This window comes from Corvus hawaiiensis, chromosome 15 (genome assembly GCF_020740725.1).
Source record: "Corvus hawaiiensis isolate bCorHaw1 chromosome 15, bCorHaw1.pri.cur, whole genome shotgun sequence".
NCBI lineage: Eukaryota > Metazoa > Chordata > Aves > Passeriformes > Corvidae > Corvus > Corvus hawaiiensis.
Genome location: NC_063227.1, coordinates 13,119,226 through 13,146,201, shown reverse-complemented (window position 1 = coordinate 13,146,201; position 26,976 = coordinate 13,119,226). Strand labels below are relative to the sequence as shown.

Here is a 26,976-nt window from a genome sequence, read left to right as displayed (position 1 = left end):
GCATATAAAAGGGAACTTGATCCAAAATTAAGCAGATTTGCTATGACAGAAGGACTTTCTCTTTGAGGCACAGTCCTGGAAAACATGAAGTTTAACTTCTATTCCTAATTGTGACGCATGCCTGATATGTGACTTAGGGAAGGCCACATTCTGAAAGTTACTGGATAATTTTGAACTTCTTGTTTCTCTTACCACAGTTTATTTCTCAAGGAAGCCAATGCTGCAATATCTCACATCATTCATATCAGAACTAGATTTTTCAATAGCCTTAAAAGAAAAATTCTCTTTTTAATTTCTGAATGCCCAGCATAAATGCAGATATGCCCTCCTGATATAAAGATTATTATATTTTCTCTTAAAATAATTCCTTACTTCAGTTAACTGGCTGATAAAATGTGCAGTGTTTGAAGGATTGGAGGGTGTTGTATTTATTTCAATATGTCAAATCAGATGAATCAGTGCATTTCTCAGTAAGCTTTCCCTAACGTTTTAGGCTTAAACCCACTGGCATGATTATACAAACATGCACTTGGCAAGGTGCTGTGCTGTAAAGGGAGATGGAGATAACTATTTCTCAAACCACGTCTGTTTTCTCACAGGAAACTTGTGAATCTCTCTTGAATTTAACCCTGGAAGAGGTGAGGAAGAATTATGAATATGACAAACCACGGAGTAAATTTTTTGGCATCACCCCAACATCCTTCTCAGCCTCTGAGGCCCCCAGCCCTGAGTTTGGGCTGGTGATTGATGGACAGACACTGAACATCATCTTCCAAGGAGGGTTGGAGGAGAAGTTCCTAGAGCTGACACAGTACTGCCGGTCCGTGCTCTGCTGCCGCTCCACTCCTCTGCAGAAGAGCATGGTAGTCAAGCTCATCCGGAGGCAGTTGAAAGTGATGACCTTGTCCATAGGTACCTCCACTCTGAATCTCGCAGGAGAAAGGGGAAGGAGGTTCTTTCTTTAAGAGAAATGTGTAGAAATTTATTGTACGGGGCAGATTTTTGTGCCGTAAACAGACGCAGTGAGGAAACAGCATTGATTAATTTTTCCTGATCAAAACCCAAATAAAAGTCCTTTTTCAGATTTCACAAAGCATATCTGCCCCCCTTTAAACAAGATGAAGACACTCTAAATTCAGAATCTCCCAGCAGTCCCTTTCATGCACAACAGTACAAACACACATACATATTCCCTCCGAAATGTCCTTGTTTTGGGCCTGGAAAGCACTCAAAATTAGTCAATATTTTATCTTTTCATAAAGCCCTTTTCCTGTCAGATTTTCCCAACTGGTAAAAACAGTTATCTTCAGAGTGGTATTAAGCACTGACTCATTTGCCTTTTACCTCCAAATAATGTGAAATGCTTTGAGGTTTTCTTCCACACTTTTGGTAAGTGATGCCACTAAAATCCTTGCAGAATTGATTTAGATGACTCCAAACTAAAAAAATACACCTCTGTGGACAAAACAGAAAAGGCAGAGTGCTGACTTTCAGCGGGGGAAGACAGGCAGACAATCAATGTGATTGATAATGCAAGCTTCGTTTATTAGCAATACAGAGGCACTTATATAGTGTGAAAGTACATGCTTACCAGTTCTTTAATTAGTTTAAACTTACGAAAGCGCATCCTTACTTCTACATAATTGGGTTAGATAAAAGACTACATTTGGCAAGCTTCTATTATTTATGTTTTGACTTGAGAGATCAAAGATCTTCCTCCCTTCTCATGGTCAGTACATCTTATCAGCACAGGACTGTACCTCCTTAAAACTCCCTTTTGGTTCTCAGGCCTGTTTCTCACACAGGCATTTTCTCATGGAGGCATTTTCTTGTGCAGGCTTTTGCTTGTACAGTTCTTTTATTGATTTGTACCCTTTATCAATGATCCATGTCCCTGATCCTCTAACCATTCTCCAACAGCAGAGTCTGTTGCATTTTTAAAATTTTGCTTTGCCTTACAGTTCAAAACATTAGCTTTCAGCCCTCTGCATCATTTACTTTACCAGCTAACTTAATTTACAATCTCTACATTGAAAGCAGCAATCGGCTGTTCTGTCCCTGGAAATTTGGTTATATATTTAACATATTGTTCTGAGTTGAAATGAGCAAGATAATTCTTGAAACTGGCTTGTTACATTGTCATCTGAATAAAATTTTTCATAGATTCAGAGAAAGTAGGGTGTTGCAAAATTGTTCCTGAGTACATGGATTTGGCCAAGCAAAACCACAAAATTATGCTGATGTAAATGATCTTGGGGTGGCTGTGTCACCACCCAGCCGGTCCTAATGCTGGGTTTTGCCCTGGTGGAGCCAAGTCTCCTGGGAAAGAGGGAGGATGTTCCTACCAAGACCAGAGCCTTGATGTCAAGCTTGATGCCACGTATCAGTTCTCCTGATCAAGATGCATGGTAGTCTGGAATAGTTGAAATAATCAGCATAGCTGAGATTATGTCCTTCTTTTGATGGAGGTAACTTTTCTTGCACTGTTATTGTTCCCTCCTGTCTTCCAACTCTAGGGGATGGTGCAAATGACGTAAGCATGATTCAAGCAGCTGATGTTGGAATTGGAATATCTGGCCAAGAAGGCATGCAGGTATCATCTCAGTTTCTTTCCTTTCCTCTTTTGTCAGGTAGTCCATTGCAGCTTAATAAGTTTCATAGCACCCAACACTCTAAAGTGTCATCTTAAAAATGCAAGGTGGCTTCATAAATTAATATACACTTCATAATTATGGGTCCAGCCAAATAAAAGAACATTTTGAGCCAAAATTAGCATGCAGGGACAAACCTGTGTTTACTCATGAGCCTGGAAAATTAGCAGATGTCTGTCCAGTATTAGGTGAGCAGCTGTATTCTGAATGCTCTCAGCTGCTGCATTTACAGGTTTTGTGGATTGTCTTCCACTGTCTTCTGCCCTGAATCATTTCCCAAACATCCCCCTTCCTTTTCTTCCTGAAATTGAGAGTTCTGCAGAGATTGAAAGTTCCAAATGTGTTCTTGAGGGTTAGTTTGATGGTTTCTTTCTTCCACAATATTAAATAGGAGAGAAGTATTTCACTGTCTATGATGAAATTTCATTGTACAGACTGTGAAAAAGATATACTGTAAATGATGTTCTATTCCTTTTCCCAAAGGCTGTGATGGCCAGTGACTTTGCAATATCCCGATTTAAACACCTCAAAAAGCTCCTTCTTGTCCACGGACATTGGTGCTATGCTCGCCTGGCGAAGATGGTGATTTACTTTTTCTACAAAAATGTGGTAAGATGATTAAAATTATGAAGTTTTCATCCTAGCAAATCTTAATTCCAGATCTGGGGGGTTTTTTTGTCGGTTGTATTTGGTTTTTGCAGGTTATACTCTTACTTTCTATGAAGCTGTAGTTTGTGTTTCTTCATTTTGCAAGGTTATAGTACGCCCCTTCCTTCTTAGCAAGGTGCTGCATAGAGCATTGAGGATAACACAGGCTCTAAATATATTTTGAAATAACATTATTCCAGAGGGAAAAAGGACTCAAGGCTTAGTAAATTTATATGGTAGCACAAGAAATTTTATTAATAATATCTATGAGCCTCAAAATAAAATTTGCATAAGGAATATCAGATTAATAGCACTTGAATGTAGAAGATGAGTGTGCACTAAGAATTGCCTGCCTGTGAAACCTCTGAATTTTTACAGGAATAACTTGAAAGAAAAGATGCAGTCATATCTGTCATTTTTATTAAAAATTTAATGTATACACAAATGAGCTCTGCATTGAAGTATAACATAAAATGGAAAAAATGAAGTAATTCAGTTTCTACAAGACTGGGCAAACAAGTCAATTTGACATGAAATACACTCTGAGCATTAAAGGCTTTTTATTTAGAATTCCAGGTATCTTTTGTGGAGTTTTTAATGATTTTCAATAAGGATTACTTCTTATCACTGTTAAAATTTGTAGTGGAAATTAACACTTTTCTTTCTTTGATTGAACATCCTTTTAGAGTTCAAAGGATATTTATTTGCAATGTGAAATAGTTCTCCAGACTGGGATGCTGCTGTTCTTTCATCTCCCCAGTAGCAATAGGGAGCAGCACGCCTTTAATTCCATATGGACAACGAGACTGTAAAAGGATTTTAAAATCTGGTGCTCACAGCTGTGAACAGTTTACTTAATTATTCTCTGATATGTTCTTAAAGAAACATAATGGCTTTTAAAAAGCTGTATCACAGTGGATCACTGTGAAACAGACACTTAAGATATACTGCGTTATGGAATGAAGTGCAGTGCCTTTAACCAAAAACCTGTCTCTTAGGATACTCTGTTACAAACCAATGTCCCACATAAACGTCACAGGTGGAACTACGTGTTTGTATTTGCTTCTCCACAGTGCTACGCCAACCTGCTCTTCTGGTACCAGTTCTTCTGTGGGTTCTCAGGCAGCACCATGATAGATTACTGGCAGATGATTTTTTTCAACCTCTTCTTCACCTCAGTGCCCCCTCTTCTCTTTGGAGCCCTTGATAAAGATGTTTCTGCAGAAACACTCCTATGTCTGCCCGAGCTGTACAAGAATGGACAAAATTCAGAGGTATGTCATGATTGCTAAAATAACTGCTTGATAATACCAAGGTAAACAGGTTTTTTGGTTTAGGAATGAGGGAAGGAAGAGTTTAGGCTTACTTGGAACGTTGAAACAACAGGAGCCCAGCCTTCTGTCTCTCCAGTATTGAATTCCACTCCATGGGAGCTGTCACCCCTGCCACTAGATAAGTTTACTATGACAAATAGTCAAATTAAAATGGCAAAAAATAAATGCTTCACTAGAAGAAAGGATTTTTTACCAAATTTATAACTCTAGAAAGAGTTTTGATAAAGAATTTGAGCCATAATATCCCTTCTGAAGGGATGCGACAGTGAAATACAGCTTTTAAGACTCCTTATAGAATTGTTAATATTCCTAAGGTCTAGTTTTACTTAACACAGAGATAAGCCTTTGGCTTAATCAGTGGCACAGGAGGCATTTACTCATGGAGGAGACCAGTTAGCAATAATCAGTAGTCTGAATGGAAGAAAAACAGACAGCAATTATGTTTGCAGGACAGACCAGAGACGTATATATCCCATCATAACTACTGTCATTAACTCTTGCAGATATACAACAGATCAACTTTTATTATTACAATGTTGGATGCCTTCTATCAGAGCCTCATTTGCTTCTTTGTCCCCTATTTCGTAAGTAACAGGCTCATTAATATTCTCAGGGTCCTGTCCTCCTTAGAAGTAGGAAATTCAGTTCTGAATAGTCAGGGCTCACCACAGTCTCTCTACCTGTTTTGTAGGCGTACGAGGACTCTGACATAGATGTGTTTTCCTTTGGAAACCCCATCAACACCATTTCCCTCCTGACCATTCTCTTGCACCAGGCTCTAGAAATGAAAACATGGGTACGTGTTTGACCTTTCCTATTCACAGCACTCTTGGTTTTTTGTGAAAGTTGCATCTCGTGTAAGCATGGAATATCATTTACCTGAATTCTGGGTCACAGAGTAAGTAAAAGTTGAGCTGAGATTTCACATAGTGCCAGAATTTTTTATTGGCCCCAGCTTAATATTGTCATGTGCACAGTGACAGAATTTTTTTCTATCATGCCTTTGGACAGGATAGTACACAATATCTGCATACTTCAATATATGAGGAAGTGTTACTTAGAGAACTGGATTCACTGTTGTTTTCTAAATTCATTTCTGGCTAATTCTCCTACTGCAGATTTCAGTCAAACACACTGTTAGATGCATTCTTTCCAACTGTCTCCGTCTCCTCCTGTCTTACACCCAGTCAGGGTCTCACAGGCATCACTTAATTTTCTGCACTTGTGCTTGCAGACTCTGCTCCAGCTAGGAACAATGATCTGCAGCGTGGCCTTTTACCTCATATTCTCGCTGATCTACAACATTGCCTGCCTGGTCTGCAACCCGCCCACCAACCCTTATTGGATTATGGAGAGACAGCTCAAAGACCCCATCTTCTACTTACTGTGCCTTATTACCCCTGTCATCGCACTCTTACCAAGGTTTGAATGTTTTCCTCTCATTTTTCCTTTTGTGGGTTTGTAGACATGTGAGTGAAGAAACAATAACGATGTGTACAGATATGTGATTGTCTTGGTTTGAAAGACAGGTGTCTGCTAAGGAAGGCAGAAGCCTCCCTTGGAATGGCAGATGCAGCCCTCTTCCCTCCGAGATATTATAATTTTGAAATCAAGGGCTTTTAGGCAAAAATGTGGGAAATAGAAATAACAGTTCTTTACTATTATATATACAACCAGTCAAACAAACAACAATAACTATGGCAGTAACAGCAAACAATCACAAACCCAGTCCCAGCCTTCTTGGCTGTCAGTCCCTTTTCCCCTTGGGTGCAGTTCTGCTTGCAGCCGACAGGGGCGCTGGCGGCTCCCGGTGAGCAGGGCAGGTGCAATGGATCCCCCGCGGCTGCAGGGGGCGCTCCGGAGCGAGCTCGGGGAGCACGCGGCTCTGGTGGCCTGGGATCCCGGGGAGGGATGGAACAAAGGCTTCACAAACCGCTGGGCAGCCGATCCCAGTGTCCAGCCGGACCCTCGGGAACAGCAGGCTGGAGCGGCAGGCGGGAGCGGCAGGCACGAGCACAAATCCCAGGTGGCAGACGAGATGTATCCAAGTGGGGAACCCCCTGGGGGTTTGGGCAGGCAGGGTGAGCACGGCTACAACGTAGCGAAGGCTCAAAGCAGCGGCAGCGCAGGGCGGCCACAGCCTGGCCTCCAGCGGGGCAGGGAAGGAGGCTTTGGGATCCCAGGCCAGGGCTTTCCAGCACAAGGAAAAGCAGCTGAAGCAAGCTGACTCCTCTCTGTCCGAAGCTGGAGACCCAACTGCCCACACACCCAGGTGAAACAAAAGGAGCAGCCAGGTCTTTTGTCTCTCTTAAGCACCCAGGGATTTGTTGTCTTAGTAACAGTTTGGGGGGAAAATTCCTTTAACAGAAAAAAACTAGACCTCTTAAAACCCCAACAGTGATGTGTCAGACACATGTGCTGCACAGGGATAATTGATCAGTGTGGAAGTCAGGTGCCTGCGTTCAACCTTCCAGATCATAAACCATTAATTTATTCAGTTATGCAACCCTAGATAAGTCACTATATACCTTCTACTTTTCCCATAAGGAAAACCTTTCTTACTGGGTTGCATCAAAGTTTATCAGTACAGATCTGCTATGCTATTGTTCACTGTCTTATCCACAATGTTGTTAAGCAGATCAAGAATATAAGCAAGTCTTTCAAATATTCCTTTATGTTTGAGAATTACGAAATATATCCTCAGTTTTAAGTACATTAGTGTGCATTACTAACTGAATTTAAGAGCGTTTCTATATGAGAAAAATATACTGCATCTAGAATTTTAGTTTTACTCTGTGTCGCTGTTGTACCAAGACAGCGCAAAGAACAACACGGATTCAGGACTGGGTTCAAAGTCCGGAGAATGGCTCTCTTTAATTATATAATTCAGCCTTTATAGCTTTATTCGCAAGGGTGGCATAAAACCATTGGATGCTTGGCCATCCGCTTCCCAGAGGGATTGGCTGAACGGCATATCACCCATTTTCAAAATATTTTTCCCAGTGTGGAAACAAAGGCACAAACAGCTTGTGCACCTGTGAGATAGTTTACAAAACACAGACCTCTTTCCCAGCTGGTTAGCGTGAGAAAGGAGACTTTCACAGGCAGCTGTAAAAATCCAAAAATTTCTCTGCCACCTCTCTTAGTATCTACAATTCCCCCTTTTTGTTTTAAAGACCAAAAAGGTAGTGTTTGTAATCCTCTGCGGGATCCCTTGCAGCGAGGAGAACAAACACAGCAAAAAGGATCTGTTTGGTAATGGCTGTTACCAAGCTAAATCCAAATCAGATACTAACTTAGTGTAGGCAGAGAGATTCTCCGGCAATGCCATGGGAAATATATCTAGCAAATCCAGCTATATGTCCAGTCATTAATCCTAAATAGCCTTAAGGGCTCTACATCATTTACTAATTCTGAATAGCCTTAAGGGCTCTAACATTCTACATAACATTCTGACTCCATAGCCTGAGAAATTTGAAGTTCAATCTCTAAAATTCAGTCTCTGCTTGTAGAAGGACCTGGCTGATGGTCGACATCTTGGTCATCATCAGAGGGATCATTCGCTGAATGATCTACATTCTGGTCATCATTTGAAGGTTGCCTTGGAGGTTGCCTGTTCTGCTGCTGGTGCCGCAGGTCAGGCCGAATGCATCTTGCAGGTAGCCATCGTACCCCAGTATCTGTGGAAACGCAAGCATAACCATGACCCCAAGCAATGAGCTCATGAGGGCCTTCCCACTTCTTAGTGAGGAGGTCCTGTACCCAGACTTTTGCTCGAGGCAGGTGCGTCTCGCCTGAAGACTGCCATGAGAGTAAATGGTTCAAAATAACAGGATTGTTTGAATTTTGTGGTACTGTAAGGTGATTAATTGTATATAATGCTTTTTCTAGTCGGCTCTGTGGGGTTTCTCCATGCATTCCCCCTTTTTGTTTCTCCAGAACATGCTTCAAAGTGCTGTGAGTGCATTCAACAATGGCTTGGCCAGTAGAAGAATGCGTAATACCCAAAGTATGATCTACACCCCATAGGTGCAGAAACTGCCACGTCTTCTGAGAGACATAGGCAGGGCCATTATCAGCTTTCACAGAAGGCACACGCAAGATTGAGAAAGCGAGTTTCCAATGGGAAATGACATCACGGCCTTTCTCCCCAGTATGAGCAGACGCCCACATAGCTGAGGAGAACGTGTCAATAGACACGTACACATACTTAAGTCTGCCAAATTCAGGAATGTGTGTTACATCCGTCTGCCAAAGCTGCAAGGCTTTTAGGCCTCTGGCGTTTACCCCCAATGGCAGAGGTGCAGCGAGTCCGTGACAGTCAGCACAAACACTGACAATGTTCCGAGCCTCAGTTGGCATTAGGTGGAGCTGCTTCTGCAGGGTATGTGCACTTTGATGGAAAAAACTGTGCGATGCTTTAGCTTGTGCAATTTTGTCAGGCTGAGGCGCCACCCAGGCAGGATTAGCTAGCCTGTCAGGGCTAGCATTGCCTTCTGTTACGAAACCTGGCAAATTGGTATGGCTTCGAATATGCAAAATGTAATATGGATGCACTCGAGCTTGAATTGCACTCCACAAGGCTCTCAATAGTGAAAACAGAGCCGCATTATTCACTTCCTTCACAAGTGAACAATCTAAGTGTTGGGTTGTATCTGCTACATAGGCAGAATCAGTGACCAAATTCAAAAGAACCTGAGAGAACTGCTGAAAAACCATGGTGACAGCCCTCAGTTCAACCAGCTGAGCTGAGCCTGACTCATGGCCTTCCAGCACCTGCCACTCAGATCCTTCCTTCCAGGTAACAATAGCTTTACCAGTTTTCCCGGACCCATCGGTGAAGACGGTGGGCCCTTTCACTGCCACCCGACTATTTTTGGTCATAAAGTGAAGCTTGTTGATTTTGCCATTTGCAGTAATTTGTGGCTGGGCAGATGATAAGCAATCTGTCCCGAAAAGTTTTGCAGCACACTTTGCAAAGGAGCACTGTTCATAAGGCTCCACTCAAAGTATTCCTGCCAAATCGGAATAACAATTGTTACAGGATCTGCTGCCATTAATTGCAAACACTGATGACAGCATTTGATTATCAGACAAGCAATCAATTCAAACAAAGTAGATGCTGTCTTTTTTGGCTGATGTGGCAAAAAAACCCATTCCAGGATATGCAAAGGCTTGGGCTAACGCTGTCCCGGGCTCATTTCCACGAGCTCTGAAATGTCCTCAGTCAGAAGAAAACGCAGTGTTACTTCTGTGATGTCCTATAGGACCAGCTTCAGCAGCAGAAAGGCGCTGGCTGGGCGCACGTGCTGACTCCTCTACAGAGGAGGCGCTTCAGGGAACCAATGGTCTGGGCCCACATTAACCCAGAGGCAAAGGAAAAGAGAGGAGCTTCTGGTCTGGCTTCTAACAGGTTTATTGTCAGAAGTTCAGCAACCAGAACATGGCAATAATCATAATGTTGCCGAGAGGCTTTTCCCTCAGTTTTATAGGGGGTTTGAAAACCGCGGGGAGAGGGAAGGCAACCAATGAGTTACAAGCCAGGGGGAGGATACAATTCAACAAGAACCAATGGGGGAAACCGGGAGGCAGGAGTTACAACAAAGAACCAGTGAACAACTGAGTAACAGAGAATTTTCCCAAATAGGGGGAGGAGGTTTGGACCCAGGTGCCGCCCAGGGGGACGTGGCTTAGGTCTCTGTGCCACCTATCGACTCTCCCTCATTTTCACTGTCCTGGGTGGGGAATTCTACCCAAGGGAGTGCCCTGAATTGATTGACATTCCCCTGTCCCAGCCCAGCAGTGGGCTGGGTCACAGCAACATGAGGCCACTGTTGATTCCATTGGCCAATGATACCTGTAGGATGTAGATCTGGAATGGTAATGAAAACAGTGATATCAGTGGAGGGATCCACTCAATAAACCTGACAAGCAGAAACAGCCTACTGTACCTCCTCCAGCACTTGTCGCACTTCAGGAGTCAATTTTCGAGGTGAATTCAACTCAGGGTCCCCCTTAAAAATATTAAAAAGCATGGAAAGTTGTGCCGTGGTTAGCCCTAGATAAGGACGTAACCAATTAATGATACCCAGCAATTTCTGAGCATCATTCAAGGTCTTAATAGAATCCGAGAATTGCACCTCTTAGTTTTGTATGGTCAGATCCAGAATTTTGACTCCTAAATACCTCCAAGGAGGATGCTGTTAAACTTTCTCCAGAGCCACTTGCAAGCCGTAAGAGTGCAGAGCAGCGAGCAGCTGAGGCTGTATCCTCAGCAGCTCATCTTGAGTGGATGCTGCCACCAGGGTATCATCCATGTAATGGTAGCAGCATGCATCAGGAAATTGCTCATGGACTCCAGACAAAGCCTGAGCAACATACCATTGGCAGACAGTCGGGCTGTTCTTCATGCCTTGAGGTAGAACCTTCCATTGATACCTCTGCGCAGGTTCGTCATTGTTAACTGCAGGCACAGAAAAAGCAAATTTTGGCTTGTCATCAGGATGCAAAGGAATAGTGAAAAAGCAATCCTTCAAATCAATGATCAGGATTTCCCACCCTGTTGGGATCATGGTGGGTGAGGGCATACCAGGTTGTAATGTCCCCATAATTTCCATCACTGCATTGACTTGTCGGAGATCCTGTAACAATCTCCATTTCCCTGATTTTTTCTTAATTACAAAAACAGGAGTGTTCCAGGGACTAGTAGAAGGCTCAAGATGTCCCTGTTGTAATTGTTCCTGGACTAACTGGCGAAGGGCAACTAATTTCTCCTCTGGTAGAGGCCACTGGTGAATCCAAATAGATTTGTGTACTAGCTACTTCAAAGGCAGAGTAGGATATACTGCACCCTTCGGCACAGTGGCCCTCACCAAAAATTTGTCCCAATCCGCACCCCACAAGCTGCCAACACATCCCGTCCCCAGAGGTTAAGCAGAGCTCTAGTGATATAGGGCCGAACTGTAGCTGTTTGCCCCTCTGCATTTTTCACCACCACAGGTCGTTTGCCTAAATAGCTCTATGCGGTTCCTCTCAACCCTGCGATGGCCGACCCCGCAGGGGCCAGAGGCCAATTGGAAGGCCACGCAGAGGAGGAGATAATTGTCACATCAGCGCCAGTGTCGATCAAACCTCGGAGCTGGATCTTAGGCAACTGGGCATCTGGCAGGATTGCGGTACACATCATCTGCAGCTTTTTGCTGGAGATGTCTGCAGTCCAGAAGACCCGAGGAGGTCCCATAGATCCAAAGCCACCATCTCCACGACTGCCTTGTTCTGCCCTGGGAATACATGACTTAAAAGGCACAAGTTGACCAATTCTAGTCTCTTCAGGAATAGTAACGGGGGGGTGGGTGTGGAAACCATAGCACAAATCTGACCTGTAAAGTCAGCATCAATAACTCCTAGGTGTACAAAGATCCCTTGAAGAGTGGCACTAGATCTGCCCACAAGCAATGCACTGAATCCCTGTCCCAGGGGCCCAAATGCATCCAAGGGAACCTTATGAACACAACAGGAGTCTAAGATGACTGTTGCTGCAGTGTGCACATCCACCCCAGCTGATGCCCGGGTGCTGGCTGCAAGCTGGCTGAGTAGGCCTGTGTTGGAGGAGCTTGGGGAAACATTTGTATCTGGGCGCAATTCCCCCATGCGCCCCCCAGCCCATTTTTTCCTGGGCGTAACAGGGCTCGACCATCGACATGATATGCAGATTGACAGTAGTCTGAGGAATGACCCGGCCTACCACACCTCTTGCATAGAACAATTCCCCTGTTTTCCTTATTTCTATTCTTTTGCCTAATCTGTTTCTGCTTGTCCCCAGTCTTAGGCTGTCCTTTTTGTCCACCAGAATTTACTTGAAGAGGCCGTAGAACTGCAGCCAGAGCAGACCTATGCTCCACAGATCCCACCTTAGCACAGGCTTCAACATTCTGTGTAAGCGTGGGTTCCCCTGGCAAGGCATCAATAATCCTTCTGCACTCATCATTAGCATTATCTCTTGCTAGCTGTCTGCACAACAGCTGCCTCACGGCCTCATCCTCAACTTGCTTCTCAAGGGCCACAGCAATCTTTTCCACAAAAGACAAAAAGTGCTCTTTTGGCCCCTGAGATATTTTCACATACCGTGTTTTAGGAGCAGCCATGTCTATGCCCTTTAATAAGGCTCCCATACCAATCCTCTGAGCCTGTTCAAGGATCTGAGGATGCCAGGCAGCTTGGGCATCAGGGTCTCCATAGTTACTGAGTCCCATGAGAGCATCTGCAGGAACTCTACATCTGGGATCAGTTTGACGCAACTGCATATTCCCAGCTGCAGCCTTCTCAGCCATCCTTCTCCAGTCAGCTTCAAAAACTTGATATTGTACAGGTTGAAATAACACCTGACCTAAATGCTTAATATCAAATGGAGAAAGCAGATCAGTATTCAGTACTCTAATAATCTGCATGACCTCAGGAGAACCCAATCCATACTGAGCAACCTTAGTTTGCAGATCCTGTACCACTTTCCAGGCAAAGATTCCATGCTTGTCAGGCTGGCCTGAATTAGGAAGAGCCTTTTGTACAGAAAAGCTTGGAGTTTACCCTCTGTATCACTATCAACTTGGTCCCTCGTTAGATCACTTTGACCTGCCTGATTCTGAGGTAAGGTAGCAACCTGTTCAGGTCCCCTTTCCTCTTCAGGCATCCCAACTCTTTCTAGTAAATCCCCATCCCCAGCTTCCAATGCCCACCTTTTAAGCTCCTCTCAGGACTGTTTTGAATATTTTGGGCGAACAATCACCGTGCATTCTGGAAGGCTCCGAGGGCGGTTGCGAGCTGGCCGAGTTCCGGATTGCTGGCGCCTGAGTGCCTTCACAGCCTCCCGTAGCGAAGTAAGCGTTTCCGTAGCAACGCTGCTCGCATCGTCAGACGGAGGTGTGTCCGATCTCCCGGGAGGCTGACAGGACGCAGGCGCCGGGAGAGCGGGCGGTGCGGCGGCGGCGGGGGCTGGAGCGGCGGGGGCCGCAGGCAGCGGCATGGAGGGCAGCGATGTACACTCGCGGTGGTACAGCTTGGAACGCTGCCACTTGGGGCGGCATGGCTGTCCCTGCAGGCGCTGTCATCTGCGCAGGCGCTACGCTCGGTGCCTCGGCCGGGGTTGGCTGCGCCGATGTCGGCGCGCGTCCACCAACGGCAGCCTGTCGCACCAGCTCTGGCAGCGCTGCGAACTGCTGCATCGCTTCACGTAAAACAACCACAAGTTGTTGCATTAAAGCGTCCTTCCCCAATGCCTGTGGGGTCTGTGGCTACACCAGAAGCTGCCCGGCTGTCGAAGCATGCGCCTGATACACGAGCGCTACGGGTCCCGGAGAAGGACCGGGAGGCACCGGAAGCGTGGCCACAGGAGACGATGGTGCCACACCCGCGCTCCGTAACGGCACAGCCGGACACTGCGGCGCCAGTACAGCTGGTTGCTGCACGGCAGGCACCGGTACCGGGTTCGGCTGCCGAGCCTCCGGCACCGGGGCCGCCCGCGGAGCAGCGGCCGGCATCGGACCCGGCCATGGAGCAACAGCCGGCGCCGTGGCCGTCTGCAAAGCGGCAGGCTGTAGCTCGGCGGGCAGCGCCGCGCTTGTCCACAGAACAGCAGCCGCCGACACCGCAGTCTGCGGAGCAGCGGGCTGTGATGCGGCCGGCAGCGCCAGACCCGGCTGTAAAGCGGCATGCGCCGGGGCAGCGGGAGGCGTCGCACTTGTCCACGGAGGAACAGCTGGCACAGCGGCTGCCTGCAAAACGGCAGGCGCCGGGGCAGCGGCCGCCACGACACCCCCGACCTCTCCCAGTTGTAGCCAAGGCGGGGCCGTGGGGAGATCCCGGGACAGCAGTCGAGATGGGTGGCTGGACGGGCGGCTGTAACACGGAGGGGGGAGGGGAAGTCGGTGGGGCGAAAGGTGGCGGGCGGTCCAGCTCTTGAACTGGCTCAGAGCATCTTGCAGGGACATAATTCCACGGGGAGGGGTGAGATCCCCGCTGCGTCTCCCGGCCTCGTCTCGGAGAGAGGGTGAGCGTACTGTTCATGGTCTCTTGAGTTAGACCTCCCTCAGTTAACTCATCATCTGCTGCAGATCCCGCAGAATCTCCTCCCCCAGATTCATCAGAGCTTGGGTGCTCCTTTTTATCTCTTCCTGTCGCCCATTTCGCAATCACCTCGTACAAGGTCCCCCATGTACGAAATAAATCGACTACATTCTTATCGCCAAATGCGACCTCTTGTATTAATTAATTCCCCAGCCTTTTCCAGGTTTCTGGGCTCAGAGCATTGTCAGATTCTGCGGTAAACCCATGGGCGGCAGCCCAGTCAAGTATCGCACAGAGAGCTTCATCACTTATAGCAGCTCCTGAGATCGTTATCACAGATTTAAAAGCAGAATTACCGTGTTTTCTTTTGAAACTCTATGTCCCATCTTCGCAGCTTAGGGTCCTGTCCCCGCAGCTCGGGGCGGCGGGGTGGGGGGAGGGGGGGTGGGGGGGGGAAGAGACGCGTACCTTCTTGAATCCGGTTACGGTTGCAGTACACATCGGCCGGTCACCAGATGTCGCTGTTGTACCAAGACGGCGCAAAGAACGACACGGATTCAATATCGGGTTCAAAGTCCAGAGAATGGCTCTCTTTAATTATATAATTCAGCTTTTATAGCTTTATTCGCAAGGGTGGCATAAAACCATTGGATGCTTGACCATCCGCTTCCCAGAGGGATTGGCTGAACGGCATATCACCCATTTTCAAAATATTTTTCCCAGTGTGGAAACAAAGGCACAAACAGCTTGTGTGCCTGTGAGATAGTTTACAAAACACAGCCCTCTTTCCCAGCTGGTTAGTGTGAGAAAGGAGACTTTCACAGGCAGCTGTAAAAATCCAAAAATTTCTCTGCCACCTCTCTTAGCATCTACAACGCTGTATTGCAAAAATCAGATATGTTAAAGATAACCTTAATTGAGATTGGATCATACTTGGAAATGAATAATTATTGTGATGTGTTGCTGAAAAAAAAACGGTTTAAAAACATAATGATTCTGTTCCCATATATTTGCATATTCATTATGCAAAACTTACTGCTTTTGGTGTTCAATACCTTACTATACATATATGTTTTGAGTTGCAGCGCTTGTTTCAAACATTTATTTATTATATTTGCTTGGACATTGGAAGAAATGGGTTAGTTTGACTAGCTTGCTAGTTTCATTCTCATCCTAATTCCCATGAAGTAGTGCAGCACACTGGTATTACAAAATTCAGGGCAATATTTTTAGTATCTGATTTTGTAAATATTTTAAGGCATCTGAGCCTTAACATTGACTGCAAAGGAACCTTTCAAGACTAGATGGTATTTTTCTTCAAATCTTTATTATTATTGTCCCATTTGAGATGCTCTTGTGATTTCACGTTATATGGTATAAGTTCAGATCAGAATAAATAGCACAGTTCAGTACAATCTCATGTCTTCTAGGCAGGGCATCCTTTTCCAGTATGTTTGCTCCTGTGAGATTTTACCTATCAGCCCACATTCACAGTGTCAATTTTGACCCTGAGCATTCTACTGAGAGCTCCATCAAGCGCATGGTTAGAGAACTCGTATCTCCATCTTGGGATTTTAGCACAGTTAAGCTCTTAGCAGGTTACTGAGGGTAAGGGCTATATCTTCATATCTTCAAATCTGGAGAACTGCTGTTTCTTCGTATACGTACCCTAGACTATTTTCTGCACAGTCCTTCATCTGCAGAATATCCAGGCCCCGTTTCTGCTGCAACGGAGCTGTGCCAGTAGAATACAGCACTGGTGAAACCACATTTTGCTAAAATGTACTGAGTTGTAAGTTCCATTCCATGGTCCATCTCACTGTGCTGCTTGCTCCGTATCTCCTCACTTGGAGTCTTGATGTTCTGGTTTCTTTCTAAGAGGTTTTTTAAAAATCATTGCTCTCCTGTGTTCTTCCCCTCAGTATCGCCTTTTGTTCAAGCTGCAGCACTCAGGGGGAGGCTTGGCCTGTGCCCTGCCTGCTCCAGTCTTTCTGTGGAGCACTGTCTGGCATTGCTTTGCACATCTGCATCTCAATACTGCCTCTGCACTTCGTTTCTCGACACAAACCACACAGGATTATGTACAAAAGCCCACAAGTCTGAGAAGAAAGGGGTCTAAATTTCATGTTTATATATTGGCAAGCAAAGGCACTGTGTCTCTTGGAGTTTTTCCACATGTGAACCTGATTATTTCCTCAGTTGTGGAAGGCAGACTATGCTCTGCCAGGACACCTGCAGAGACCCAACAGGTAATCAGGCCTCACACTCTGCAAGGCTGTGGGAAGGTCAGGATAAAGTGAGAGAAGTTCACAGGAGGAGAGACACAGTTTCCCATCCCTACTCTGTCCTCCTCTCTAGTTTACCTGGAACTTGCAAAAAGAGAAAGAAATCGAGCTGAAGGGAAAGACACAAGACAATGTGATCCACAGCAGATTTATATACAGATAATCTTGGGCTCTCCCATGCTCTTAACTTCCAGACCAGAATTGAGATTCTGTTGATATTGACCAGCCTGAACACAGGCACAAGCAAATAGACATTATCCACTGCTGCTTAAGCAAGGCTGAGAAAGTCATTGCCTTAAAATCCCCTTCTGTATTGAGTGTCGCTTGTTAGCTTTTTAATGTTGTTATTTCTGTTTATGCACACATTTAGGACCAGGATGTGAAGATGGCAGCTTTTTCAATGGAATTCACAGAGTACCTATGTTTGTTTTAAAATACATGTTGAAGCCACCTATGTAAAGGTCAAATCCTAATAAAAAGGTGCTTTGAAAGAGACTTTGGTTTTCACACAAAGCTGACATGACAGGGAGAGAGGATATATGCTTTCTCACAGCACACAATATTTAGTTACATAAATTCTCTATTCTGCAAAGGGCAGGTAGGACACTTTTGTTGCTGCTTTCTGAAAGAATCCAAAAGGTAAGGTTTTTAATTTCTTCTTTTATCTAACAAATTAAGATCCCTTCTTTAGCTGTTTTAGCAATATAAATTCAACTTCCATCTTTTCCAATATTGCATCTCTTGATGAGATTTTTTCTATTTTTCTTCACTGTTCAGGAAAAAAGTAGTAATAAATACTGAAAAAATGATCATATATACATATAGTTGACTCTATACTGTGGATACAAAATGCTGCTAGCAAGAATTTTTCTTGCTTCTTTCCAGTCCCGTGAGGTACTTTTCTCTCTCACGGAAGATATTAGTGGAGTTCTATAAACTATGAACACCTGCGACCTTGCAAAACTTTGTTTATAGTACAGTAGGAAAATATTTTGACAATGGATGTTTTAGGATGTTAGCCAATCACCCCAAGGGGGTGGCTGATCCTTTGACCAATTAGACTATGAAGAAAAAAGTCTGTAAAAGAGTTTGCAAAATAATTAAATAGAGGAATCTTGCTGCACAATGCCTGCCTGTTGGATCTCTCTTCTCCTCCCTACCACTGCGGGACAGCATGATACTGTACAAGTCAAAGTAAATATACAGTAACATGTTGTGTTAAGATCCAAGAGACAACTTTAATCTGCCAGGTATTAGGTGTCTACCAGATGTCTGTGGAGAATGGAAAATTAGTTTCTGTATTTTTGATGTAGCAGACGTAACAAGCCCACTGGTAAAAAAAATCCATTCTCTTCCTCTTTCATCAGGTTCTTTATTTTTGCTCTACGAGAAACCCTTGGAGCATCTCTTATTCTAAAAGCACGGCGAATAGATGCACTTCCTGAGGGGCAACAGGTTCTTGAAATCCAGAAATTAAGATCAAGAAAAGAAGCCACTTCGTGTGCACCTGTGGCATCACCTGCATCTACTGATGGCCTTGACCAAAGCATCAGCCACTTATTTGTGTCACCGTTTCTACATCCAGCAGCAGCTCTGTCTCACGGGGACAAAGAAAATCAGGGATTTTCTGCCTCTGAAGTAAATCCTCTCGAGAGGCGGACACCTGAGGAACGCTACTACTTCTTCAATAGGTGGGCAGAGGAAGAATCTGCTGCTACAGATCCTTCAGCAGGGCCTTTCTCTGGACATCGTCCCTTTGTACCCAGCAGGGTAACACCTCCTGGGCAGGAGGTTGGCAAATTGACTAAAGAGTATCCTAACAACTTTAACAATGGAAGCCACCGGCGGTCAGTGAGTTCAGTGACACTCTGAAAAAAAATTCAGAAATGCAACCCACAGCCCATGTGGAGAAGGACACCAAAGGGAAAATAAAAATATTTATGCTTAGCAATTATGCTCACTAGAAATGGAAAGAGAGGCGACTGGATTAGTGCAATAGCAACTCTAATATGCAACTTTAGCTGAATACATCATTGTCTGGGTTTCTCATTACATGACTTTGTTCTTCCTGGTTTGGTCTTGTTAGAGGAACATGACCATCACGCAGTTGCTGAGAATTGCACAATTACTTTTTTCAGCAAATAGTGTATCTTATTAATAGGGAATACTTGTGAGGTTTCAATGGTTATTATTATGCTATTGAGGTAATAGAAAGAGAATCCATTCTTTTTTATACCAAGTCTTAAAGCAGCGTATCCCACTTCAGGTTTTATTATCAAAATCTTAAAAATTGCTTACTAATTTAAAAATTATAATTCTGCATGAAAAATTGTTGCCTGCAAATAGTAAAGGTACTTGCACAATAACATCAATGGAAAGACATTAGAATATGTTCCAGATTTTTATATATGTACTTTAGGCATACAATAATATCTGCCCTATAGCCTGTTTTCACTGAAGAGTCAGCTTACGATTTTTATGCAGATAGCGATTTGACTTGATACTGTTAAGAAAAGGAAAAATGAGCTTACAAAGATGAAGAATACAAATACTGAACTATGTGAACTGCCAGGACAACTCAGTGATAAGTGGAGTCTGCTTCTTCATACTTACAAAAGTAGATAAATATAGCAAGTCACATTCAAGCATTTATGCCCTAGAATTCTAAAGCTGTCCCCTGATTTTTCCTCTAGAAATTCAGTTTCTTATTTCAATTCCCTATATTGTTATGTGGTGCTGCTGCAGCCAATCAAGTATGGATCATGCTCCTCCTCACAGTTCATCACATATATTAGTTGATGCATCACAATAATGGAGATTTTGACAAGTCATATATGAAAGTCACTAATCACATTGTACACAGTACATGGTGTAAAATGACTAAAATATGCATAATATATTCACCCTTTTTGGTATCTCAGGGCAATAAGATTCAGGAAAAACCATAAGATATCACCATCATAACTACTTATTGCAATGCAATGAAAAGTGACTTTGGTATTTCTTATAGAAATGTTGACTAGTAAGACCATTTCCCAAGTTACTCTTCACAGTGTGGGATGAAATCTTACCTAGTTTTAAATTCAAGCCATCTGTACTTTTGTGAATCTACCACTGGTTTTGATTTAATACGTTTTAAGCCTTTTTAATACATGCTGTATTTAGCTCTTTGCTACCTATCACAACATGTGATCAGTCTACTAACATATTTAGCAATTTCTAATTTAACTTCTGTATGTTATAATAATTACTGTAGCTAGAGTCTTCAAGTTCTTACTTTAATACAACTCGGGCAAAATTGAGTAGCATATCTCCCACTGTGATTTCTGGTAGCCAGAGCAAAATTATATGTAAGAACTCCTTTTGTTAGACTATTCATTGTCAGTTGTTCAACAATCCAGTAAATTTTTTTGCATGATAAAAAAATTGAGGAAATTAAGTGTAGCTGAGGTTATTGTTAATGGAGTGTGAGATTGTTCAAATGTTTGCTTACTAGCTGGGAATGGACCTGGTGTGACAAGAGGACAAACATCAATCCTTTACCATTCACAGACTTTTTCTAAATTAAATGGTCCATTTCCTTTGAATTTAAAGATGTCAATTCTTTACACACTGTACTACAAAATGTAAAGTGTTTCATAGAAATAAATGTGATAAAGTCACGCCTTTGCTGTGTTGTTGAGAGGACAAAAACAGAGGCGAAGGAGTGCTTTTCCTACTGTCATCCATGAGCAGCAAACTGATATTTACGCAGATTGCACCTCTGTATAGTAGGAATGTTTGTCTGAAGAAATACTGAAGGTCTGAAATGTCTGAAGGTGACAAACTTATCTGAATGTGCAAGGGGCTAGACATGTTACAGTTACCCAAATCTGGAAGAGTTCCTGAATTGAATGCAAATTGCATGCTTTCCTGAATTGAAAGTGTAGCGGGTTTGGTTCTGTAACCAGGCAGAAACACCAATTTAGTGTAGTGGTTTGGCCCAAAATACTCATTACTGTTTATCTTCTGTGAGATAAGAATGAGGAGAAACGCAAAGCAGGCACCGACTTTGAAAGAATATAAAGAAGTTTATTAACAGACCTAAAAGAAGGGAAAAAAAATTATACCACACCTTCAGAACTCATTCTCCTCCCCCCACTTTCCTCCCGTCTCCCACTGACAATGTAAAAAGACAACCCTTAAGATGTTCAGTCTGTTTACCCCTTCCATAATAACCTTGTTCAGTCCATTTAGAAAGAGAAGTCTCTTCTTGCTTGTGCTATGAAAACATTATCACAACGAGACAGCCGCCCACTTCCAAATAACTCTGTTCAGTCCATTTAGGAAGAGGTCTCTCTGCTTGCATGTGAGTCCCTTCCCGCGACTTGCAGCTTTTCCCACAACTGCTTTTGAGGGTCCAGTCTTGAAGTTTTTTGGGGTACAATTTTAAGGTTGAGCCGTTCAGAAACAAAAGTTCTCTTCACCCATCTCTGGGAGCATTTCATCTCTAAGAACAGAGGCCCTTCTCCTTCACTGGGAGCAAAGGGTCTTCCTCATCTTCATCTTTAGGACTATCTCTGGGAGCATCTCCAGGAACTGAGGTTTTCTCCTTTCCCATTTGGAGCAAAAGTCCTCATCTGGTCCATCTCTCCCTGTCTAAACTTCTCATGAAATTACAGCTGCGTCAGCATCTGCCTATCTCAGCGCAGGTGCTTTTGCTTACGAGTTGAACACTCCACCCCCCATATCTTCATGAAATTACAATGATACTCTGATATATCATAGCTTCACAACAGACTTTCAGCTTTAAGCATCTCCTCTTTCTCTTCCCTCAGTTTTTCAGCTCTTCACAGCAATAAACGGTTAATCTCACCTCGGCCTTGCAGCTGGAATGTGGCTTATCGCAGTGGAGAAGGGGGAGAGCCAAGCCGCTCCGGCTGCCCACAGCAAGGCTGTGGGGGGTTCCGCGGGTGGAACAGGGCCCATCGGCTCCAGGATGGCCCACAGCCACCTGTCTCAGCACTGGAAACGAGAGAGAGCTGGGGGGGGGGAGTTTGTCTATTCTTAAGTGTGTATCACAGAGGCGGTCACAATTTTAAGTGGTTTAAAGGATTGTCCATATTCAAACTGGCCAGCTGATATGTTCTGTCAGGTCATAGAGAAAGCTGTAAGAAGAACATCACGTCCGAGACTCAGCTTGCTAACCTATGACAGAAAGGCAAGAATTAATTTCATGTTTTCTCATGAGTCTCTGCAAAATAGTTCTACTGTGCATTTTGCACTGGCTTAGGGTCAGAAATAGAATAGAGGGGAGGGTCCTTTTAAGAAAGGAAGGGAAAACAGGATTGATTAAGAACGCCAACAAAATGACCCCTAAAAGTTTTTTAGTGATGGAGTTCCTGCTATGTCTGGGAATAAAAGAAGTGGAAGAGTCCTTTTCTAAGTAGTTTCTAAGCTTTAACCAAAAATACTTAGGTCTCTTAAAAGAAAGAAAGAAATAATCCAATTTTGCATGGATGCATTAAATAATTCTGTAGCTAAACATATAAATCGATAATTCTATTATGTGGTAGATGACCACAAATGGTCCAATGGATGAATTTACCTGGACAGTTTACAGCATAGAGGAAAATAACCCTTTTGTTTTCCTTGATCTTTGAGGAGAGAGAAAACTGAAATAAACAGAAACAAAAGGAAGCATCATGCAAGGCTTGGTCTCTGCATTCCAGCTGGCACCAGAACTTTCTATATCTTCCCTCCTGGGTGACAGTGCTGCCAGCCCTCTGCCAAAGCTGATGCTGCCTCAGTTCTGGGCTCATATTCACTGCTAAAGAGATTCATCTTCCCTATGCTCTTGGCTATGCACTTACCATGAACTATCGCATGTTAAAAAGATGGTGAACAGGCATTTACTTCCCTTTGATAATGAGGTAAATTTGGGATGTAAGATCAAGAAAAAAACCTTTTTTTTTTCAGTGAAAACAAGCCTACAGCAAGACACACAGCCCCCTAAGGAATTTCTTTGGAAGAGGGGAAGTTTATTTACTAAATGGGTTATTTAGACCTAACTGGATTTCCAAGGTAGCTGTATTTCAAGACATATTTAATAATACTGTCAAGGTCCATGTTTCATTAATTCTAATGTGAATGCTTCATAATAGAAAAGGTGTCTCACTTTTTAAAATATCCTCCGGTGATCTTCAATATTTCATTTGCTTGAACAGTAAAGCGTAAAATTAATGAGGGGGATGTGTAAAATTACTGCATTCTTTTTATTCTTGTCTCTGATGTTATTTTAATAATGATACTGCATATTCAGCAGTGCTTTGAGGTATACGGAGCGGTACCTACCTGAAAAACAGGAGGTGAGCAGGAACTGACCTGCTAAGTCTCTTGGCTAACAGATACGGTCCCCTGCTGCTTGCAAAACTCAGTGAAGAGCCATCCCTCATGTTCTCAAAACAGGCAAATTCTAGGCTCTTTTAACACAAGATTCAGGAAATAAGAACACATCTACAATTTGTTCATGTCTCTATCAATATGGCCCGCTGGAGATGTCTCTGATAGTTATAGATCTGCTGCATGTTAGCAATAACTGTGCAGTTTAAAACCCAGAACTCTTCAGGTGTGAGAGAGGAAGGACTCCAGTTTCTTCTCTTTTCTAATACACATAAATTTTAAAACTCTGTGGAGATGGGTTCTGTGCTGAAGCACGGTGAACTGCTCCTTTTCCCAAGGATGAATTGCATATATTTTGCCACTTCCGTTGACTGATATTGCAATGTTTATTCATCTGTTTGATTGTAGTTTGAGGTGGTGTATGGGTGCAGGTCTATTAGCTTTAAGGGTAAGGTGCCTGCAGGCAGGATGTGGCATGATTAGGTACTTGTAAGCAGCACTGACGAGTAAAAATATAAACATGGAGACAAGAGACTCTTGAAGATAATGATCACGGAGGGTGGGATTTAGAGAGACAACCAAATAATGCTGAAGAGCTTATAAAGTACTTTTGACATTGCCAGTGACTGGAACTTGCTCCAATTATCAGTATGTGAGACAACTGCAAACAGAACTTGCTGTCTGGCTGTTTAATACAACACCCGCTTATTCTCATTTACATAAACAAGGTTGAGAAAGAATACAGTCTGAATCATTATTTTTCAAAAAATATATGGGGATCTGCTTTCTGAAGGCATACAAGGCAAGGGTTATTCACTCACATTCCCGGTGGAGCTACTGAAGTATGCTCCCAGCTCCAGCCATACTTTCTGGGTTAGTGCTCAGAGACCTGGTGTGGTTATTGAGTTCTTCAGCAGGAGAGCAGAGATCTAAAAGTTATCAACTTAAATGAAAAAAAGGGTCCAGTTTTGGGTCACAGAGACTAAATGTTGACCTTCACTTTCAGAAGCCAGGTCATGATGCTACAGTTTCTTGTACCCATTACTGTTCAACACTATAAAGCTGAGACAAAGTTTTAATGTGATGGGACAGGAAACATTAAAAATATTTCCAAAAAGTAGCCAATAAAATGGAAGACGAGTCTAAACAGAGATGGTTCCTTGCCTTTTTTATGCTTGTATTCCTCTATTTTATAAACATTTTTCTATTTAACCTCAAACAGATCATTTAAGGAACTTCTGGATATTTATTTTTCTATTCAAAAAAGGACAAACATAAATCAATAGACTGCAGGCAGATCAGGAGAGCTCCTTTGAAATCAGCTGGATTCCATTGGAGTTTTATTAGTGCCTATCTCATTTTGTTTCTACTTTAATTCTAAAGACTTTGCCAGGAAGAACAAATATGTACACATGCTCAATCAGAATGGATCCTCTTTCACAAGGTTTAGGCAGCTTGTGGCCAGAAATTTCATGGTCTAAATCAAGATCTGAAGAGCACAGCAGACTCTTAATTCTCTTCCTGTGTACAAGGGGTGGAGTGGGGGTGAATGATCAGTTTCAAGACAAGAAGTACACTGTAATGATAAAGGAAGAATACGAACTCTTACAAGAACTTCTGGAGCATTCTAAACAAAATCTTGAACTGCTTTCAAGCATTGTTCAGAGGTCATTAAGGGCTTTAAGTGTCCATCTAACATGTATCACGTAGAACAAGTAAAGTGTGCATCCATGCATGTAAGTTCAGAGGACTCTGAAGAATTGTCACTCTCTTGCAATACCTAAAGTGAACTTGGTTTTAATCATGTTTTGAGAGGAGGTAATGCTGTAAATATTCAAATGCGCTTTCTCAAAACTTTTAAACATGTAATTAATGGGAATCTTTTCTTAAGATCCTTTGCTCCATTTCATAATCTTAAATTTCACAGCAGGGAAGGAATATAGTCCAGAGACATCAAAGAGCCGAAATTGTGTTTGCAGCTATTAGTTCTTAGATGAAAAAAACCCAAAGCTGTAATTTAGACCCAAAAGGATTCTAACTCTCCAGCACTCTTCAATAATGCACCAAGCACCACACCAAATAAATATTTTAATTCCTAATACTAATTTTGAAGACAGCGTATTTAAAAGGAATGTTCTGGCACAATGTGTGTATTTGACTTGTGTTCTTTAAAATTCAAAATAAGTTGCAGTGTCTTGAGATTACTTCACATAACTGGTTATCCATTATATATTTTCGCAGAATCAGTCGAGTATCGGAGGAGAAAGACAATCCATGTCACATATTTTTCTACCCAAGTTTTATTAACAAAAAAACAAACTCAAATCCTGTGAGAAATGAGACTAGCCCTACAGTGGGGCATGCTTGAAGAGAATATGCTTATTGGAGTTTTGAAATTCATTCACTTTTTTTTATCAAAATAAAGTTTTTCTTTACTTCTAATGTATAGGAATATATCACAATAATGGTAAGGATGAGGAACAAGCTCATATGCTGTGATAGATGACAAGACTTCCATAGTGTTCAAGGCATTATCAGAATCCATTTCATACCTGATTTGTTATTGTAAGCATAAAATGGGCAAATGTCCTTCACTGTTATAAATGTCTGCGTACTGGGGGAAAATGCTTTTATTTTCTATCAGCAAATAATGTTAAGTTATAGAGTGTTTAATCATGCTTGGTGAAGGTGATGAACTTTAGAGTACAAGTTTCCTTCCAATCCCTCCATCTTCAGTTCCCCTGAAAATGTATAGCTTCATTTACAAAACCCTGAAAATTACTTTCACAGCTTGGAGGCTTCCTGGTGGTTCAAGGCTGAAGGTAGAGCACTAAAATGCAAACCATTTAGACATAAACATTACTTTGATTGAGGAAATCAGGTATTTGAGCTTATAGTTTGCAAATAAACTTTGAAAATCAGAACTCTGATTTTCTGGCACCTCTAGGCAGTGAAATTGCCTGCATTTATAGAAGAGTCTACATTATCTGGTATGACACAACCTAAAAACAGTTGATTTCTAAATAAAGCAATTGTATTCACGAGGCCAGAATGTAAGTTGTTGGAAGGTAGGAGAGCTCCACTGGAGTTAGTGAAGATCTCAGGTTTTATATGCGTGGAGACTCTCACCTAGACTCCCCACCTGCTCTTTCCAAAACGAAAGGCGCAGGTAAAGGCATAGAGGGGACTTGTCTGGGAGTGTGTTTTGCTTTGGTTCAGTCCGGGTCTCCCCTCGAGTTTTGTACCTTTGTATCTACCCAGTTTGTATCCTCCCAATTTTCTGCCAATTACCCCATTTCCCACCTTTGTCTCCTCCCTGGCCCTTGCCAATCATGCTGGCACCTCTCCCAGGCTTCTAGAAAGTTCTGGCAGGGGCATCGTGTGATTGGCTAGGGGAAAAAGATCCCTCCCTTCCTCTCCCATGGTTGGTTCCCTGACACGCCTTTCACCCTGTTCACCACACCCTTCCCTTCTCCGATTGGTTCCCTCCCGTGTTACCACCCACCCATAAATCCTCCTACAGAGGCTTTCGGAGCTCGCTCCGAACTGGGCACCACTGGGAGGTGGAATCCCGCGTCCGAGGCTCAATAAACTTCCCAGATTTAACCCAGTTCTGAG

At 43.2% G+C, this 26,976-nt stretch overlaps 1 protein-coding gene and 1 long non-coding RNA gene across 3 annotated transcripts in view; one reads left to right on the top strand and one right to left on the bottom strand.

The window, feature by feature from the left end:
- Positions 1-26,976, top strand: part of ATP10B (ATPase phospholipid transporting 10B (putative)) — a 114,216-nt gene that overhangs the window by 38,696 nt on the left and 48,544 nt on the right. Inside the window, exons 14-21 of one of the 2 annotated variants that reach the window (XM_048319870.1) lie at positions 600-912; positions 2,517-2,593; positions 3,135-3,260; positions 4,373-4,573; positions 5,137-5,217; positions 5,325-5,429; positions 5,868-6,055; positions 18,345-20,639. In XM_048319870.1, the coding sequence (XP_048175827.1) occupies positions 600-912; positions 2,517-2,593; positions 3,135-3,260; positions 4,373-4,573; positions 5,137-5,217; positions 5,325-5,429; positions 5,868-6,055; positions 18,345-18,849 (1,596 nt within the window). In that variant the 3' untranslated portion in view covers positions 18,850-20,639. Of the gene's footprint in view, positions 1-599; positions 913-2,516; positions 2,594-3,134; positions 3,261-4,372; positions 4,574-5,136; positions 5,218-5,324; positions 5,430-5,867; positions 6,056-18,344; positions 20,640-26,976 lie in introns of those variants that run through there. The other variant, XM_048319871.1, reaches the window with a different exon arrangement.
- On the bottom strand, positions 3,698-5,330 carry LOC125333717. Its single transcript, XR_007206953.1, has 2 exons — positions 4,666-5,330; positions 3,698-4,546 (listed from the first exon to the last, which is right to left on the bottom strand). It is a non-coding gene; the product is annotated as an uncharacterized LOC125333717 (long non-coding RNA).